Below are 20196 nucleotides of genomic sequence, written 5' to 3' on the forward strand. Positions count from 1 at the left end.
ATCAAATACTTGAGTTTGGCCTCTTCCACGGCGTCATCTCTTCTTTGGCTTTTTGTCCATCTCAGCTGGGGTCTTCGTGCAGTTTTATACTTTGAAAGTCTTTATTAGGAATAAACCCTTGAGATGTGTCATCTGGATTTCGAGGGGGTCCCACAATATACACGCATGCATGCACGCACGCACGCACACACACACACACACACACACACACACACACACACACACACGTAAGCTTGACAATATTAGACAGGACAATATATAACAAATAATGATAGGGCAAGGAAAAAAGAAATATGTTTATAGTAAGAGAAGTCATACTGAGAGAAAACAGCATATACATATATGCCCACACATATACACACATACACATATAAGCATTAGGTAATCTTGTTCAAAGCAAAGCATAATATAGAGTGCATCAACCTCTCCTAGTGTATAAACAGTAAAAATAAAGTGGTCTGGTCAGTGATCATCACAGTAAGAGTATTAGCGTGTATGATTGATTCAGTTAGTATTATGTCAGTGTTTTAGTATACTATTATGGACAGGTGCAGCTTGTTCTATAATGGGATGGCAGGGTATGTTTAAACAAGAGAAAGGAGGATATGGACAGAATATTTGTAAACAGATTTCATGGTTGAAAATTACTCATGGATCCATCACAGTTTTACACAACAGACACCTTTCTAGATATGTATGTTTTCTTTGTCCTTTTTAGATACAAATTAAGCTTACTGGAAGTGCTTCACAGTCGTGCAAATCTGTTGTTGAAATCTCACCTTTTACAGATTGTGAAATAATCTGCAGAGATGGTACACTTTTTTTTTTTACATAAAAATAATACTATTTTATACAAGGGTCCAACCGAATTGTTGTGACCTATTGAAGATTCAACAATTTTTTGTCCCCCATTACTGCCATCTAGTGGTTTTGAAAGGGATCTTGTTTAGACTGACATCTTTTCCTAATACTCTCACTATTATATAAGTACATATAAATACAGTTGTTTCTGATCAAGTATGTCTCACTGAAGACAGCATCTAATAAGTGACAACTAACCATTGGGTGGGTACCTCATATTTGACATGTGGAAGTGTCAGTGTTTAATGGATAATTTTATTCAAGAATGATTGATATTTTAACATTGTCATTTTAAGTTCTTACTTGAATGGGTGGCAGACACCAGGAGGAGATGTCACAGGGTCAGATTGACCCATTTCAAAATGTTTTATTTTATTTATTTAACCTTTATTTAACCAGGTAGGTCAATTGAGAACCAATTCTCATTTACAATAACGACCTGGGCGAAAAGGCAACACAGGTGGCATTACAATAAATAAAAACAAAACAAAAAACAGAGAGGACAGACAGAGAAACCTAAAAACAGAACAATACAAATATATGACAGGAGTGAACAACTTTAAAGCAACTTAAAAGCATTCAAAAAATCCAAAGAAAATTGTTAAAAGTAATTTTTTGGTATGAAACTTCTTCTGCTTGGCTTAATTAGCGTAATCAAAATATAAGATAAAAATGGGTCATTTCACATATTTGCAACCCCCCTGCATGTTTTTATTACACAGATACTGTTTGTGGGTCAATTTGACCGGGCAGTCAAAGTGGACCCTAAAATGAGTCAGAAGTGTCCAATAATAATTCTTTCTCCACTCCACCTTCTCTGTTCCAATTAGCAAACTCCATCAACACTGAGTGGAAACTCAGCAGGGGAGGGGCAAACATATCAAGTTTTCTTGCAAGGGAGTCCTACCAAAATTATACTTTTTAATGTTTTAACATGAATATTGAAATGCAATGAAAGACAAATAAGTAATCCTCATTGAACCATGATCAGTGAGAGATAAAGAACACCATTTCACTAAATATTGATTTAGATGGTTAGTAATGGAGTTAATAAAAAACGGTTATTGGGATTTTTTGGAGTTCTGACACTTTTGGATAAACAAAACATGCCCCGGGTCAAATGGAACCAGGAACATTATTGCTGTTCCTGAGAAACAAACATAATAGCATTATTAAATGGTTAAATGACTCCGGCCTTACATTCAATGATAGGGCTTTTATTCTGGAGTGTGACGTCATTTTGCAACCGGAAGTGTATGTTTTTTTTTATTTCCTCTGACAGTGGTTTACAAGCCAAGGTAAGCATGGCGGCTGCAACAACAGCAGCGGTCCCGGAGCGAGCCCCTGAAACATCCTCAGTACCTGTGCCGTTTGACTTCTCCAAACCCCCAGTCATCGAAGGTTTTAACCCTCTGCCGAGATCCAAAGATGAAACATTCAAGGAGAAATTCATGAGGAAAACCAAGGAGAACCCGTTCGTCCCTATAGGTGAGTTACACAAGCACTGAAGTTGAAAGAGTGCAGCAGCGGAACAGTACATAATGTTTCTTTATGCTGTGAGGTCAAATCAATGATATTTTGATCTTTATTGGGATGCAACAGTCTGCTACACTTGCATAGGCTTTAGACCATAGGTTTAGACCTTTTGAATTACGTGAATTAACGACGTAGAAACTGAAACTATGCATTTGTGAAGTTTGGATTTATCATTGACCAACCAAACTAATATATCATGATTACTACTCGTTAATGGATGACCTGCTCATATTTAAGTTATGTTGTCTTTTTTTGTTTGACCCCTTAATTTGAAACGAGGATCTGCAGTGCCATAAATCAATTTTAAGATTTAATCTACACATGTATTTTTTCCACTGTTATTCACCAATGCATAGTGGGCTTTAAGAGTCTGTAGTGATTCTGTAATACCCTTAAACCTGCTGACACTTAAGTTAGTCAAAATGCATGATGTTTGTAGGCCTGCATGGTATGGAAAAAGCATGGTGTGCGATCACATTGTGTGATATAAGAAGGTCGATATGAGAGCTGTAATTAAATCAAAATTGAAGATTGCAACCTTAACTTATAGTTAATTATTGTTGCACTGTCTCAGAAGTATGTTTCATTTTGATAAACCTATCGTATAAATGTGGCTCCAGTAGCTGAAGGAAGGGGCATCACAGTTTGTAAGAGAAGTGTATTCCATTAAAGTCAGCATGCTCAACACCTGCACCTTGTTTGTTGCACCAATCAACCTGTATTGTTCTGATGGATCATGTGTTTATCTTGTGGTTTCATCTGTGTTATCAGGTTGTTTGGGAACAGCAGGAGCACTGATTTACGGTCTCCGTGCCTTCCATCAAGGGAAAACCAGACAGTCCCAGCTCCTGATGAGGGGGCGTATCTTTGCTCAGGGCTTCACTGTAGTTGCCATTATTGTTGGAGTCTTTACCACAGCTATCAAACCCAAGCAATGAAGACTGACCAACCCCACAACTGTGAAATCGCCGGATTGAAAGCGGTGCCACACCAGATCTGACCTGGTCTTACTATCTGAATGAACTAAATAATCTTTTTTTTGTTCAGATACCTACCTCTCTGAAGGCCAACAATATTTATTGTCTTCTAAATCCGTTGATAGCACATGGACGTTGAATAAATTGCTACATCAATGTACAATTTACTTCTTACACCAGTAAGCAAGTTTGATTGTACTTCCATTGTGCTAAAATAGTTTTGAGGTAAACTGCTGGTAAATATATCAAATATGTAACTTGCTCCATGTTCTAATGCTGCATTCTATTTCAAATACTAATGTATTGTCACTGAATTGATCCACATTATACCTGAATGTGTCTTCTGGTTGAGAAAACATAAAACAGACATTTTAAGTTCAACCTGGTAGCCTGTGTGTATTTGAGAAAAAGAACAACACTTACAACCATCTCCAGGGGATATCTACTCCTTGCACAGCCTTTATTTAATCATTTATTTAAAAAAAACAGTGGGAAAATTCATTGTGAAAACAGTTTCTATATTAATGGCCTGGGTGAGTAAATATAAATGCGAGGAGGGTTTTAGACATAAGTCAAAATCCAGTCTCAAAGTTCACTTTAAACACTCATAAGACAATCAAAGTCAGTCGAAAGCCTTGAGTAGGAGTGCTCAAAATGGATTTGGGGAAGGACAGCACTTTGTGAATCATCTTACCCCTGCAAAGGCATTGTAATGACCAGTTTAGTGTGATTCATCTCGTAAAAAATGTGCAGCCTGCCTCTCAGACATCCCATGTTGTCAGTGGTTTCTAACAATTCAATGTTATAAGTAGTGGGTTAATCTGCCAATTCCTGTATGTCTCATTTTACTGAAACATATACCGGAGTGCATGTAAGGGTGGATTTAGGCACTGGGCCACACAGTATAGTACAGTATATTTTATATGGTGACACTTCATCAGAACATGTGATCACTGTCAGGGCATGTTGATGGCAAAAGTCTCAGATTGGAAATTTGAATGAAGAAATAGCTTTAGGGGATTAGTACTTGGCCGTTTTATCTCCCAGTTCCCTTTTAACATTCACTTTTTCAGTGATCATAATGTCCAAATAGGCAACATGTGAAAAAATATGCAGCCATAACTGTTGAATTTGACACATTGTTAAATGCTGCTTTTTAAAAAAAGAATCTATGATACATTGTAACGTAAAAGGAAAAAAAACATCTGCTTAGAAAGTCTGTGAGATGTGAAACTGCACAAGCTCTTAATCATGTGATCACTGACAATTTAGGTGATGGCTGAAATCTTTGGTTGTGTATTTTTTATCTTTTTGAATCTGGCCAAATTAGAGAGGAAATCCATCTGGCTGAATACTCACACTAGAGTAAGAGCTACATCAAAAAGGCCACAAGCTTATGCATTTGAATGAGATGTGTTAGCTACGTTCAACATGGTAATTAGGGATATAATACAACAAATATGAACAAAGGCTATAATTCTTCATTGATGAGAGGCATAAGTGGTTACAATCTAATATGCTATAGTGCTTATTAAGAAAGTGACATTGACCAAAATGCGTAGCAGTAAAACAACTAAAAGTTGTGCATCAAAACATTGGAAAAGGCATGCAACAAAGTTGACCTAAAAACAATTAATAAATTAAAGGGGAAGGAAATTTACAGTAACAATATTTTCTTAAGTATAGCAGTGATCAAACTGACCAGCTAAAGGATGTAACAATAGAGCAGTCCTTCATCTTCTCACTAGAGATTGGGATAAGTAAATCATGTCAACATAGAAGGCATTAAGATAACTGTGTAGATTCATAAGGTTATAAACATACCAGGAATTTTATGGAAAACCGCATTCAAACTTCTCTGATGCAAGGTGAGGTTAAAAACTGAAAAGGCAATGTTTTCTAGAACAGAAAATTCTCCCTGCTGCCTCCTCTAGCGAACTAGAGGCGTCTGTTTGAGGGAGATGAGGACCGAACGCATTCGAGAAACATCCTTTGCCTGTTTGTTGGTTTTCGGATTAAAATCACAGAGACGGGCTACTTTCTCCCATTCAGTTCCTGGACTCTCGCCATCGCTCTCTGCCAGGAAAGCCTCCTCTGATGCTCTGCAGGTTGGAGGGAAAGCAGGGAAACATATGAATGAGTGCAGTATCAGACAGACTTCAAGGCAGCTGCTATAACGGCAAATGCGTCTGAGCCAAACAAGGTGCTAAACCACATACTTCAATCACGTAACACCTGTGCATAAATAAGACAACTCCATGCATGCATGTCCTTGTACCAAAATACACTTTGTTGGAGACAAAAAATACTCGGGATGTAACGATACTCTCAACCCACGATTCGATTCGAATCACGATTTTTGGTTCACAATACGATTCACTAACAATTTTCAAGAAAACTGGATTGAACTCAAAATTTAAATAACTTATTTTATTTCAATTCTCAGATATGGACAGCTGCAATATATATTTTTTCTCTTATATTTATCTGTAAACAAAGTAATCCTTTTTCATTTTTAAGGTGTGTTGTAACTCAAATAAAACCACTGCACACTTTTTTTCAGTACCTTGCAAAAAAACTAAAAATGACCATACATAAGTACCTTGTTGGAAAATTTCAGAACAAATGGAAAGTGAACGATTCCCAAATGAAAGTGTTAAATATTAAAACAAATGAGGTAAATATCTTTAAATTAGGGATGTAAATTTGAAGTATTCTCCTTGATCGATCTTTGGAAATGTTAACGATCAATTATCGTTTAATCATTTAAAAAACACAAACGTTTTACACGTCAAAAACAATGCCAAATGCCTTATTTCCCCCTAAATCTAATTTTCCTTCATGGCACAATGTATATAACTGACGGTATTAAACAGCTACATATCATACTGTGGTGTTCAAAATGTTAAACACGCTGAATATCAACCTGAGAAGCAGGCTTATAAATAACCTCCATGCACGCATGGTGATAGAGTGAAGACTACAACATGTGGATTTACTGCAACAGGACAACTGAACAGTATCATATTTCAGACTCAGTGTCCCGTTTTCTGTCTACTCTATCTTATTAAGGAAAATAAGCATGTGAACGCGGTCATGTGTCGCAACCGGGTCAGAGATTTTTAAAAAAGCGCTCGTGGAGACCCATCAATCAGCCGCAGCCCCCAGCTGAGCGTCTCCGCTGTGTGCAGTCAGAGCAAGAGACTTGATGATGTTGAACAAGCGGAGTATAATGCAGATAGCGCCTTCTACTGTTTAAAAATAATATCCCGATATAAATTAGGTTGAATTGATTTTAATCCACCCTTATTTGTATCGATTTTTTTACCGATTTGCGATATATCGTTACATCCCTAAAAAATACTAACTATAGTTCAGTTTATACATATCATCGTACGTTACAATCAAATAAAAAGGCAGGGAATACAAATTAGGCCTTTATAAAAAGAAAGGTAGTTTTAGTGTTTGGGCATGCATCAGATCAACTCAGGGCATACAACGTTAAAAAGTGTAAGATCTCTAAACCTACACAAAGCCTATAACATCAGAGTTGGGCTGTTTGTAGAAAGCCTTGTCAGCAATCCTAGTACGCAGGCAAGGCCAAGAAAGCAGGAAAAAGAAGGAGAAAGAAGAACAGTTTCAGTGTCAAACAACAAGCAGAGAAAACTTAGTGTCTGCATTAAAAGGATTATGTAAGCGGCTGAGAAAAAACTTCTAATGAGGTGGAAATTAAAAGGTTTAGAATGATCTAAACAATCTTTTTGTTGCCAGTAAGCAAGCTTAGAATAGTATTAAAGTATTTCACTCAATTAAAAGACTGCTTTGATGCTCGGCTGCAGGCTGGATGTGACATTTGCTTCCTGCTGTTTGCATTCCTTAGAGCTAGCTAACTTCCTGTTTTGTTTTCCAGTCAGTCCAAAAGGACACACAGCTGTAGACTAATATCTCATCAGAGGATTATCTCTCAGCACTTTCACAGGCACAGAGAAAGAAACTGGCAAAAGCTAGAGACTCAGATGCAGAGTGATACCGTGCCAGACTTGGACAGAGTCTGTTGGAAAGTGTGAAAAAAAGAACGGGTTAGCTGGGTCAAGAAAAAGAAAGAATGCAATGTTTCTGTGAACACGAAACACTGATTGCAACCAGACTAAAATAACAAACTGAAGTTGTAGACTGGTTGTATTTATATGAGCTAAGAAAGAATTAGATCAGAAATACTGTCAGTGCTCCAACGTCTGATCTGTTGGTACACTATTAAACAGAAATGCTTCACTCTCAGTTTACCAAACATCTTCCAGTCTATTTTGATATTACAATCATGCCAACGTTGTGTTTCTTTTGCTGCCCAGTGCATCATACCTGCACATTTGATCTACCAATTGAACTAGAGCTGGAGAGAGTGAATTCAGTGTAGTGAGAGCAGCAGCATCATCACATCTTAATGGTATAATGACTCTTACTCCTCTGCATGTTAATAGAGTGCATGTCAGACACTAACCTGTTGTTGGCCTTGTTCTTCTCCATCTGCTCACTCTGGTGTACATGCCAGTCCTCCAGCTCCTTTTTGGCTTTCTCTTTCCACTCTGCCTCTGCTGCCTTGGATGCAGTGTCTTGTTTGGGTTGCAACAAGAGGATAAAAAGAAGTTACAGAGACATCCGCAAATGGATACAAAGGGAGACAACTGTAATATTTTAAATTAAAGTGTGCAACAGCTGGGCATGCTTCTTCATTTTAACTAAAGGTAAACTGAGAAAGATACATAAACTAGGAAGTGTATTAACCAGCATGATCCACCCCATAGTGAGGTCATTCTTGCTCACCTAATGCCTCCAGGCGTGTCTTCTGTTCCTCCCTCCACTTGCGTAAACTCTCTGGCTCTTGTCTCTGGATATCAACTTGGGCGATGGCTGCATAGTTGTCTGTTGGGCCATTTGACTCCTTTTGAAGAACATGACACACAACATTTTCTCAACATTAATAACAGAATCAACATGGGACAGATAGTAGAATCATCATCTCAATACAAACAGGGATGAAAACAAAACAATGAAGCCGTAGAAATCTTCTAATGACAAAATAAAGTGTCAATAAGCTCACCTGAAACATGTCCCCGTTCACTGTGGCAGGCTCCTCTTCAAAAGCATCTGACATTGTGACAAGAGAACAAATTTAAAGGTTGAGATATATATTATAAGGTTTGTTACCCTTCCTGCTCATCCCAACTAGTTTAAACAAGGATACTGACACTTAGTTTTTAAGCTCAGTGTTTCATTAGAAATGTAGCAGCACCTGTTTGGGCACTGATGTTGTCTATGCAGCTTTGACGGTTAACAAGACAGGTTTTTCCAGGACTAAAGCTGATAACTTCAGTGCCAAATAATGTGAATATCTACACTATCTTTGTGTGACTTGCTACCAGTGGTGTACAAAGTACACAGCTTCATACTTAAGTCAAAGTATAGATCCTCCAGGTCAAATATTACTCCAATACAAGTGAAAGTTGCTCTGTCAGATTATTACTTGAGTTAAAGTACTGAAGTACTTCCTCTTAAAAAATACTTAAATATTCAAAGTACTTCTTACAAAATCTCAAAACTTTGTATTTTCAAAATACATGAGTGCAGTCAAGAATACATAGGAGTACATTCTGTTACATCATGTTTATTTAGAAAACTTTACTTGAAATCTTTAAAAACTATACCATGGAATAAAAACAGACACTAAGTTACTCCAAGCACAGACAACTTAGTTTGAAATGTTCATCTGGAATGAAACAAACGTTCTGTAGCTCAACACACTTTCTCAGGTTGGACAGTGAAGTTTTGTATGTTTGGGCAGAGTGGGAAACAGGGAGAACATTTCAAGCAATACATATCATTCTTCATTTCAAAAACCTCTAACACGGGCTGAAGATATGACCATGGGTGCTAAGGTGGAGAATTATAGCCATCATTACCACCTCTATATGAACTGTCTGACCTGAGTGAAATTTGCTCTGTGTTTGCTCCACATTCAAGACACAAGATATACAGGTATGACTAAAACACTGAGACAAACAGAACTACACTAACACATTTTACTGTCTTAGGGATCAGATTTCAGAAAAGAGAAGGAAACTCATGAGCGGACTTCAAAGATAAAGTGAGTAACTCGAGCATTGATAGAAATTCAAAAGTCAAAAGTACAATAATTGTCTTCTGAATGTAGTGGAGTAAAAGTAATAAGTACCCCAAAAATAATACTCCAGCAAAGTACAGATACTCAAAAAATGTACTTAAGTATAGTACTCAAGTAAATTTACTTTGTTACTGTCCACCACTGTTGCTACTGGTGTCAATTACATGCTACATGATTAATATCTCCAAACATGAAACGTCAGGAAGAAGTGCTTCGTAGTCTAAACAAACACAAGAGGTCGGTCAGCTAGGCTAGGAGGCTAATATTCAATCAGCTTCATTATAAATGAGCAGGTCAGACAATGTTAAGTGAAACACTACCAGACTGTGTTAACCATTCATGCAGTTTTCAAAGCAGAACGGTGGGCGATAATCATTATTTACTAACTTCAAACCACTCCAGTCAAAGTACCGGTAGACATATAAGGTAGCTTCAGTTAGCTTGTTAGCCTGCTAGCTGCTGTGCTAACATGAGTCCAGGTACAAACTCACCATAGTTTACAGGCTCCGGCTCCGGCTCCGGCTCGGACGGCTGCTCGTCGCCCGCTTCTTCCAGCTCCCCAAATCCCTCGCCGTCGTTTTCTATCCCCGCTATCTCACTCTCCTGTTGAGCCAGGAAAGCTGCAGCCGGGTCCTCTTCAGTGGGGTGTGCTCCGTTGTCAGCCATCTTTTACAAAAGTGTTTACAAGTTTCACTGAGCTTGGTAGGGTTAGCTAGCTATCAAAGACACTAAATAGACAGGCTGCTCCGAAACGCTGATGCAAACAACTTAGATATTTAACTCGAAAGTATCCTCTACTACCACTGTGGGTAACACCGCAAACTATATTACCGTGTGTGATGTTAGCTTCGACTCAGGCCCTCAGTGATGATTCATGATTTGTTCACTAAACTAGGCTCAGTGATGATGGAGCAGCAGGGCAGAACCCTGAACGCACCATCTGGCCTTTGTTAAAGTTTGTCTCCATCTACTGGACAGCTGCTGCACCTGCAACCCTCTGCAACAAAGCCATCATATTACAATGTGATTGGAAAGAAATGTTAAAAAAGTTAAATGAAAATGTAGGTTTTTTTATAAAAGCACATTTCAAACCAATTATTTTCTGCTGATTGTGGAAATATCACTTTAAATAAGTAAAAAATATGCTCAACAAGATGCTGGCAGTAAGATGGAAGCCCCCACACACTCTTTCAAATCAGTGGATTAATTTGTCCATGGAAATATTGACATCGGAGCTCTCTGTTGCTCGGATGAATCAGGCAGGCCAGGTTATGCTTAAAACAGAATAGAGACACTCAACTTGGCCAGAACTATAATAGAAATTAACCTGTTACATTATACCATTGTATTAATATTTTGAATGTATCAATCCTTTATCTTTTTATTTATTCATGCATTGGTCTTTTTAAAAAATGTATTAATCTGCCTATATATTTTCCTGACTGACTGTAAATATCTGTCTTAAAGGTATATTTCTGATCAAAGACCCATGTGGGGGGTGGGATGTGGAGGGGGGGTTATAAAAACTGAGCACTTGTAGGCTCATGTTGTCATTCTGTTCACCTGTGCATTGTCATCAACGATGACATGACTATATGAATTGTACTGACAGAATGTATTGGAAATGTACACCTTCAAAATCAGTCCAAAATGAATAAAAAGTGAAATGAAAAAAAAATAAAAATAACTGAATACAATTACGTTAGTTTGTTATATGCTTTTAGAGCAAATTACCAAAGAAGGAGCGTCTCTATCTACTAATCATTTACTTATATTTACTGGTTGCAAACCCAAAAGCTATACAACTTTATGGAAACATATTAAGTACACAGACAATGCATGTTGTTGGTTTTTCATTCTTTTTTCTTAAAGGCACTGTAAGGAGTTCTTCACCAGCTGAGAAACAGACTGAAACCAACACTGATGCCTCTTTATGACCTTCAAAAGCAAACAAAACCATAAACAACAACAGCGATACCTTCTCTGTTGTCATTTTTAATGCTTTAAACCACTCAGAGGGGGTAGGTGTCAGACAACAGACATTTGGCTTTAGAAACATCCTTTTTTGGCTGTTTTCATGGCAAATAATCACATTGAGTGATAAATCTGGCTGTTGAAAGACAGCAGGGTATGGTTTTTGTTGAAGACAGTACTTTGCATGTACAGAAGAAGAGATAAGAGGTATCACTTTGTCCACAAAGGGGCGCCAATATTGATATAAATCAAAAGTTCCTCACAGCAGCTTTAAGTACACATGAACCTCTGTTATCACGTGCTTGTATGAAGGCCAAAGCTTTATCATAGTTTTGTATTTATGATTATACACTTATTAATTATTTTATGAGCTTAGGTCTACTTGTTGATAGCATGTCTTGGCCTATTTCTGTCTGTATCCTGGAAGTGTTTGAAGGTAAATGGCATGCAACTTAAAAACTACTCAAAAGTACATGTGTCATTATACATGGCCAACAATTTAAAACAGATTCTGATTGGATACTCATCTATCCAATTGTAAAAAAATAAAAAATAAAATATGGTTTTCAATTATTTAAAAAATATTATTTATTCCTCACAGATAAGAATAATATTGACATAATTTATATATACACAGACTACAAGAACACAAAGTTAAATACTCCTTTAAGAATACAATAATTGCTTTCAAAGTTCATAAGTATCAATACAAGGATTTTTGCAGGGTGGTACCTTGTAAAGGACAACAGAATAAGTGGACAAACAAATTGTTTCATGCAGCCTGGCAAGCGTTTTTCTACTAGTAGCCTAAATTGTTTATTTAAATGACTGATTTAATATTCAGAGAGAAAAAATAACTTTTGTTTTAACTTTTAATCCTCTAGAAAGTAGCTCTATGCATTTCTTTATTTCCACTGGCTGAAGTAGAGCTTCATTTGAGCATAATTTGTTGTATTCATGCCATAAAAATACGTATTTTATTGATGAAGCATAATGGTAATCTTCAAAAGATGAAAAAGTTGTAAGATACATTTTGTGTTTTAAAAAATATGTGTAACGTATGGGTTATAAGAGATGCGAAAGTTAGTTTTACCCTTAAAAGTAGTGGTAAATATTAGAAAGTAGCCGCATCAGAAGTTGATTACACACTTGTAGCCTCTTATCAGACAAACATTATATAGCTGATCTTTTTGATACACCTGACCTTATGATTCTTTACTTTCTTCTATAATTTCTTCATTTGACACACAACAGGCACACATACAGGAGATGTATTCCTTTACACTTAATCTTTACATATCATTAATGAGACAATTTCCTATATCTAAGATCTTTGTCACTACATTCAATCAATCAATCAATCTTTATTTGTATAGCGCCAAATCACAACAAACGTTATCTCAAGACGCTTTTACAAACATAGGAGGTCGAGACCACTCTATGTCAAATTATGAACAGAGACCCAACTTCAAGACAGGATAAGACTCAGTCTGACCCCACCTTAATCCATCATTATTATTATTATAATCATTATCATCATGTATTCTTATCATCTTATTTCACAATATACATTCATTGGTTATAGTGTACATTACACAAGTGTATTCAAGGTAAAATTGAACTGATATTAATAAATCAAATCAAATAAATAAATAAAAGAGGTGACTACAGTTCAAGCATTGCCTGTATCACTGCTGGTGCCCTTGTGTTGATCTGAAGCATTTTCAGCCTGTTAATGTGTGGTTTGGACTTTTTCAGGAACAAAGATCTGTTGATTGCTTTCTGCGTTCGTCTGCTTGATGTGGATCAGCAGTAGACAGTTTCACAGCTGGGATGTCTGTAAAGCACGGCCTCTCCTGGTTTATAGCCGGAGTATGAAAAGAAGCAGCGGCCCATGTGACTTCTGACGTTTCAGTCGAGTCCTGCTAAAAAGAATTTGAGGGAATGATCCTGCGGCTCACCAAGGGAATCCACGGAGGCTTCCTGACGTCCGCTTTAAGGAAGTCCGAAAGTTAGCCCACTTTACCGACTGACTTTTTTGTATCCCGAAGATTGAGTCGAGATGTCTGGCGAAGCGGAGGGACAAGAGGTAAACTTATTGATTTGGACGCGTTCTTGTGAATGTGTTGCAACTTTGTATAGCTAACTTTTTTCATTGTAAGTTATTGGACGGACTGTGTTGTGCCTCTCATTGTGTAGTCTATGGGTTTTAACGAGCTGCTCTGATCCATAGTCGGTATCAGTCGATGCAGATCTACTTTGTTCTTTGTCAGAATCGAGATTGTGCTTTTCTCGAGTCGCATTTTGTCACTTCATATGTGAATGTTAAGTTTTATTACAAGGTCTGTACTGCAGGGGGTTACTGATTTAACAGTTCTTCCAGCTGAGCCTGGGCTTAAACGTTGCAGATAAACTTAGTTGGACACTTTCAAATTAAAGAACAGTAAGCTATATAAGCTCATAATTGTGGAGCTTGTTAACTAAAAGGCAAATGTGCTGGTTATTCTGTGTGTGAGAGCAGAAAAGTTTAAGCTCCTATAGAAACTTTATAGTGACACCATGGGAGATTATAAATAGCAATGCCATAAACAGGGATGTCACTTGGAAGAAGACCACAGACATCACTGGCTTATTGGTTTAGGCTGATTATTAATTTAGATAGTGGTATTTAATTTCCTTATTACATCTACGTTTTTAATGTTACTCTTAAGTCCTATTCCAACCAGTTTTAAAAAAAGATCAATATGCTGCTGTTGTCTCAAGTGAAATCTCGCCTTTTACTGCTGTTGGTCTTTTTCTTACTTTCTCTTATAATATTTATTATCATAATTGACTTTTTTGACTCCTGCTGCATGTACACCATGAGAAAAGTGGCAGGAAAGTAATTCAAGTTTCAGTAATACAACTTTGTTTTTGTTTATGCAGTCTAGAGAATCTTGCAATGTATCATAAACATGTATGCAAATGAAAACTCTTAATTGGATTTCCATAAGGGATGAGCTATTTGCAGTGTGTCCAGTACTTTTAATGAAGGACATACTACTCAAAGATATTTGTATGCACAGATTCCCTTCTCAGGTTTTACTTTGTGCAAGCTCCACAAGTGCTTCAAGAAATGTATGTGAAATTATAATTGCTAGTTTAGTTAAACTGTGCTTCATGCCCTCAAGCAGGAATGTAGAGTTCTGTGTGCTTTACTGCAGTATTGGAAGTCTTTTCGCTATCCTAGTGAACTTTAAAGAAAATCATCTCATGAATTTTTGTTAGCGACTATTGCCAGAGTATAGGGGTAGTTGACGTTAGCTCCCTCCGTCCTCCTCTACCCCCCTCTTTCTCTGTGACTCATGTGGGTGTAAGGGCTGAAATAGTTTGGTGTAGTTTTACATTCCTTATATAGCCTCTGAGGAGAGGCTACGGCTTGCCTGTGTCACACACACACAGTGTCGGGGGGTAGGGTTTGCCAACAGAGTGAGAATCTGCTTGCCCCAGCTTACTGACTCTATAGCTTTCTCCCAGCTTTTTGCCTATCGGCTGTCCCTTGAGGACAAGGTAGGTTTGCATTGTGGCATCTTACGTAGCTAGCTGTGTGTCATGGAGTGTATGGACACCTGGTAGAGTTGAGAGGGAGGGGGAGAAGGAGGACAGGCTTGGTTAGGGACACAGGTACAGAGGTCAGTGGTACAGCAGTAAATAAGAGTGACATAGCCCTGGGTCTCAGGTTGCCTTAGGTTCTTAAAATTACCTATTTAGTGAGTTATTTAGTGTCAATTATAAACTCTAATTATACTTAATTTCATTGTTTCCGTGCTTTCTTTTATTTATGTAAATTATTAATAATCATTATTTATTGTAAGTAAGTAAGCTTGTGTTTAGTTACAGAAAAATAATTAACTGAATACAGTGAGTTAGCCGTTCTTACTTTAAAATAAAGAAGAAAACTGTAGAACATTGCTCCTGTTTTTATTGTTCAGTAGATTTATAGTGCTCATATTTTCCATGGTACTCATTTGCATTTGCTTTGTTATACTCTTTATAAAAATGTTCCTCTCAGATTATGACGCAAGGGATAGCAGTGTATTAATTTGTGCGTTGATAGCTGCAGGAAGGTCATGTCCCAGCAGCAGCAGCAGCTCTGGTATTTTATCATCTTATAAGTTGAGTAAACAGCCTCATTCTTATAGCTTAATTGATTATCTCTACCAAAATGCTCATTTAATGAGGCAGTGTGACATGGTTGTTATTAAAAGTAGACTTCTAAAAAATTGGATTCTCCATTCTCGAAAAGAAAACAATTTAAGGGTCAGTGTCTCTACAGATTGGGGAGATGTATGCAGAATCCAGCAGCCATAGGCTCTTGTGGTCTTAAACGCTCTTTGGCCTTCCTGACTAATTAAGACACTGTTTCCTGCTTTCTTTCCCCCCCAAGGCTATGAACGCATACACTGTAACCCTCAACGGGCCAGCGCCCTGGGGCTTCAGGCTGCAGGGAGGAAAGGACTTCAGCATGCCTCTCACTGTGTCAAGGGTAAGTAACTGTTTGTGACTGTGAACAGCTTTGTGCATCTCTTAACATTATGCACTCTACTACAAGAGTTGCATGGAGGATCATCCCTGTATAGATATTTACATTCCTCCAAGGTTCCTTTACCAAACCTTTGACATATCTACAGACAGTGTTCAGTGGTCATGGTTACCACATAATGGCTCGACCTCAGGGTCATCTATTGGTTCCTGTGCTCACACAGCGATGTTTTTTTCTGCAGACTGTTTCACTCATTTTCATATCACTCCCTTTCATATCACAACCCAAAGCTCAAACATTGCATGACCTAGCATTGCTAGATTTAAGAGCTCACAATATGTCTGTTGTGTGTCTCACAGTGCTTTGTACTCTCCATGTTGGGTCACTACCTCTCCAATAAATAATTTGTCAAAAAGTCTATAAACTGCTGTCGCTATTCAAGAGAGCAGCAACCACTTTCCAGGCCTTATAAGTGCACTGCTGCTTTGCCTGACAAACACAGACTCTCACTCGCAGCAGCATGCGCATGCGCACGCTTTAAATCATTCCAATATTGCTGCCAGCTATTGTGCACACATATTTCTCATTCTATTATGCACTCAGTCCCTATTGACGTTGCTACATGGCTACCTTAGAGGCTGGGGTCATCGCAGAGTGTTCGGCAGATTCACATTTTCTAAATCTGCGAGTCTGATCTTTCTTTGCAGCTTCACATTTTAGAGATAATTAGAAGCTAATAGGTAATTAGATATGGGTCAGGCCTCCCAAGGTTAACCTACATACTCTCAGTCATTTAAACACCTTTACATTTGGTTTCTTTGCAGCTGCAAGAGATGTAGTGCAACATTAAGTCAAAGAACTGCAAAGAGAAATGCATTATTAGATGTTGCTGTTATTAAAATATCCTGTAGCTGAGGCTGCAGTGTGTCGTAAGCAGCATAGATCGGCGTGTGTCGCTGTGAGCTGATGTAATCCAGTTGTGAGGGCAGGAGTTATCACCAGCCTTGTCAGTACATGTCTTGTGTCTGTTCTCTGGGAGGCATTGCATTCAGAAACACAATGTTCCTGTGATTCATGACTTGTGCAACATTTTCTTCTACCCATAAAAGACCAACCAGATGTTAAAATCTGATTTGACAACTAGTCCAAACAAACATGTTGTTTTTTTGAGAAATTTCAAGGGAAGGGAGTGGAAGAAGAATTTCACCTTACACTTGCAAGCAGTATCATAGAGTGAATGTCAAAGGGTGTGCCAGGAGTTATAGTTCGAGCCAGCTCAGGAGGCCAGTTTTTCTGCAATCCAGATACATTAGCCTTGATGATTCACTCTGCTCACTGACAGAAATATAGCTTAAAGTCCTGTTCCCCTCCAGTGTCTCAAAGATTTTGTGAGACCCAGTTTAGTCTACGCAGCTAGGGGTAAAATTGATAATGACTGCTAAGACTGGAGCTTAACAACTGGTTAGTGGCTAATATCTTTGAGTCTTGTTCCCACAGCCCACCAGTCTTCAGGCTACAGGAGTTATAAAGATGTAACAGGTTTTCTCTCTGGCTTCAGCTCCCCTTGCGTTTGTCATAAAAGATGGGACGGTGAATCACACAGGCGCACAGAGGATGAAAACAACCCAGCAAGGGATGTAAACCTCAAAGATATACAGCATCTCTTAGTAACAGGAAGAGAAGAGTCAGGCCTGCTCTCAGTCGGCTTACTCTGGATGAATTTGGTGGGTGGTCTTTCTCTGACTGGCCTGTAGCTGATGAGATAAGTATCTCTGCGCAGACAGTGAGTGACAGGCGATTACACAATGAAGAACATGTGGAGTGACAGGACAAAAAGCTTAGACGCATTGATCTTTTCAGAGTTATCCCTTACAATCTGTTTGCCTTGCAGCATTTAGCTAAGTGTTTTTGGTATAGATTAAATGACAGTCATAGTTGTTGAGACAGATTTCCTTTTGGACGTATCGTTATTTAGCTCATTTTAGTTTGCTCATACTGTGGCAGATTGCAACATCATCAATAAGAAGTTTTAATCATTAGCTGTGTTTTAGTTTAGTTTAGATTTGTAATGAGGATGCTGATACACTTAGCATTGATTTGGAAAGCTGTGGGTTTGTGACTACTTTGATTTAGTGCATGTGTGTGTGTGAGTTGGTGTATAGGTTTCCATGCCTCATAAATGCTTTTGTTTCCTTCCTCCTCTGTCTGTGAGCCTTGAGAGCTATGCTTTCTCAGCATTCCTGGCATTTTTCTCGTATCCACCCTGTCGCTGCCAACAGAAAATCCTCTTGTCTCCTCTCTGTGTCTAATATGTCTTCCACACTCACTTTTCTCGTGATGATGGACTCTCCCAATCCCACTGGAATACTTTCCCAGTGAAATCAGAGGAGGGAGACAGTGCCAAGACAAACTGTTAAGTCACTGTAGAAGGGAAAATAGCTTTATGATCTAAGCATAATATGCACACACCCATTTATCTACTTAAAAAATATGTTCCAAACTTTTATTCAACTTACATCAGTATTCCAATTTTAGTTTTCTTAGCCCTGCCCAAGCACTGTATGTGTGTACAAACTTTTAACCAATAAAATCAAGACAGCTCTCTTGACCTCCCTTCCAAACCGACTCTGACACTGAGCACTGCTTTTAAGTTTCAGCAACCCTGGCCTCTTAACCCTCCAACCTCCGCCCTGCTGCTTTCTAATGGTTAGCATTTCCTTAAGGGATTGGAATTTAATATCATTAGCTTTCAGTTTGTATTCGACAGAGTGTTACAGCAATGAAGTATTGACCTTTCTGAGTGTTTGCTGCGTTGCAAGAGCCAGATCTTAAAATTGTCAACATGCAAACATCTGGGTCAAGCTCCAAAAACCTTGGATCCTTCACATCCAAGAATGCATCTCACTAGTGTTTCATTACAACTCAGCCTGGTCTTTGCCAAAGTCTTTTTTTATTCAAACCACCATGTAGTAACACAAGATTTTATCTGTTAGAAACTTCCAGTCTCCAAGCCTTAGGTAATCACCTTACCTTGATGACATCATCAGGGTTACATCATCAGACTTCTGAAAGCTCCTCTAAATCCATAGGGGACATGATTTGATTATTTTCACAAAATAAATAGTGACTTGTAGACCAGTCTGAAGGTTTGAGCTCAGTGTAAACAACCTGCCAAGACCAGAACAACTGGAAGTTAACTTTATGAGGCAGACTTGTAATGTGATTCTGTGGTTTTGCTGTAGTGTCTCCGGAGCTTCAGTCCTTCACTTGAGTCTCTGTGAATACCAAAGGATTGTCGCCCAACAGCCATCTCATATAGTTGGGTCAAATGTGGGTTAAACGTCCAGTCAGCTCTGAACACACACGTATGCAAGCTGAGAACAGAAAATCTGGAGTCAGTTGAGCTGCTGTGTCTTTACCCTTTTCTCACAAACTCTTTTCTTGAACTCCTTTCTATGACCTTGAGGAGAAAGAGGCGTACTTAAGGAAATTATATCTTTCTCTCCGCGTCTTCCTCAACATCCTGTTTCAGCTGCGAAGGCTTAGTAATTCAGGAAGCACAGTGTCGTCGTAACACTCATTGCCACTCTTGCTCAGTCTATCCCAGTCTGTGTCGGTGTTTAAACTCCTCTGAGGGGTTCCTCCATGTATCTGCCCCAGATCTCGTGCCATGCTGATTATATAAACATTATGATACCATAACCGGGCCTCCGAGCACCATCTGCTTCTCATCAACAAAGACATGCCACACTGCTGAAATCAAATGTTCAGAGGAAATTGCAGATGATGTTGAGTCAATGAGTGAGGGGGGAGATCTGTGAATGTCTCTCCACCGCCACAGCTGGATGTGTCATCGAGTCTTATTTGCCTTTTTCTGTGAGTGTCTCTGTCCGGCTCGTAGACCATCTGTTGTTTTATCACTGGTAGCCTTTAAAACACTTCCCCTCCCACACATGCACACACAAACAGAAGGAGAAGAGGCCTTGTTAGAGGGCTGGATTAATAATTCAGGACTTTCTGATAGATTGCCCGCAGGGGGCATTTGGTTTGTGACTAGTTTGACGTGGGTGTCTTATGTTGTGATCAGTGCAGCAGTGTTTTAAAGGTGAGTTAGTGCGAGGGGCTCCACTGAAGTCATTATGGGGGGA

At 38.5% G+C, this 20196-nt stretch overlaps 3 protein-coding genes across 7 annotated transcripts in view; 2 read left to right on the forward strand and 1 right to left on the reverse strand.

Annotated features, from left to right (window-relative positions):
- The first annotated feature begins 2121 nt into the window (after positions 1-2121).
- higd2a (HIG1 hypoxia inducible domain family, member 2A) lies at positions 2122-3755 on the forward strand. Its single transcript, XM_034690476.1, has 2 exons — positions 2122-2349; positions 3169-3755. Exons 1-2 carry the CDS (start codon positions 2166-2168, stop codon positions 3333-3335), a joined length of 351 nt encoding a protein of 116 aa, XP_034546367.1. The 5' UTR covers positions 2122-2165; the 3' UTR covers positions 3336-3755.
- A 49-nt stretch (positions 3756-3804) lies between these two features.
- On the reverse strand, positions 3805-10504 carry cltb (clathrin, light chain B). Of its 2 annotated transcripts, XM_034690475.1 has the most exons (6): positions 10384-10504; positions 10044-10218; positions 8473-8519; positions 8196-8313; positions 7873-7984; positions 3805-5476 (listed from the first exon to the last, which is right to left on the reverse strand). In XM_034690475.1, the coding sequence occupies exons 2-6, from the start codon at positions 10216-10218 to the stop codon at positions 5305-5307; spliced, it is 624 nt and encodes a 207-aa protein (XP_034546366.1). In that variant the 5' UTR covers positions 10384-10504; the 3' UTR covers positions 3805-5304. The 2 variants fall into 2 exon arrangements, with proteins under 2 accessions (XP_034546366.1, XP_034546365.1); XM_034690474.1 differs by having other exon boundaries at positions 10044-10479.
- Positions 10505-13313: 2809 nt separating this feature from the next.
- Positions 13314-20196, forward strand: part of pdlim7 (PDZ and LIM domain 7) — a 34373-nt gene continuing 27490 nt past the window's right edge. Inside the window, exons 1-2 of one of the 4 annotated variants that reach the window (XM_034690472.1) lie at positions 13314-13615; positions 15953-16051. In XM_034690472.1, coding sequence (XP_034546363.1) covers positions 13589-13615; positions 15953-16051 — 126 coding nt within the window. In that variant the 5' untranslated portion in view covers positions 13314-13588. Of the gene's footprint in view, positions 13616-14984; positions 15076-15952; positions 16052-20196 lie in introns of those variants that run through there. The other 3 variants (XM_034690470.1, XM_034690473.1, XM_034690471.1) reach the window with 3 other exon arrangements.

This window comes from Notolabrus celidotus, chromosome 8, assembly GCF_009762535.1.
Source record: "Notolabrus celidotus isolate fNotCel1 chromosome 8, fNotCel1.pri, whole genome shotgun sequence".
Lineage (NCBI taxonomy): Eukaryota > Metazoa > Chordata > Actinopteri > Labriformes > Labridae > Notolabrus > Notolabrus celidotus.

What these genes read in the sequence shown, in the direction of transcription:
- higd2a (XM_034690476.1), top strand. Translation starts at nt 2,166, where the DNA reads ATGGCGGCTGCAACAACAGCAGCGGTCCCGGAGCGAGCCCCTGAAACA. An exon ending in GAACCCGTTCGTCCCTATAG is followed by an intron (nt 2,350 to 3,168) that starts GTGAGTTACACA and finishes CTGTGTTATCAG; the next exon opens with GTTGTTTGGGAACAGCAGGA.
- cltb (XM_034690475.1), bottom strand. Translation starts at nt 10,218, where the DNA reads ATGGCTGACAACGGAGCACACCCCACTGAAGAGGACCCGGCTGCAGCT. An exon ending in GCCGGAGCCTGTAAACTATG is followed by an intron (nt 8,520 to 10,043) that starts GTGAGTTTGTAC and finishes TCACAATGTCAG; the next exon opens with ATGCTTTTGAAGAGGAGCCT. An exon ending in AAGAACAAGGCCAACAACAG is followed by an intron (nt 5,477 to 7,872) that starts GTTAGTGTCTGA and finishes TCCAACCTGCAG; the next exon opens with AGCATCAGAGGAGGCTTTCC.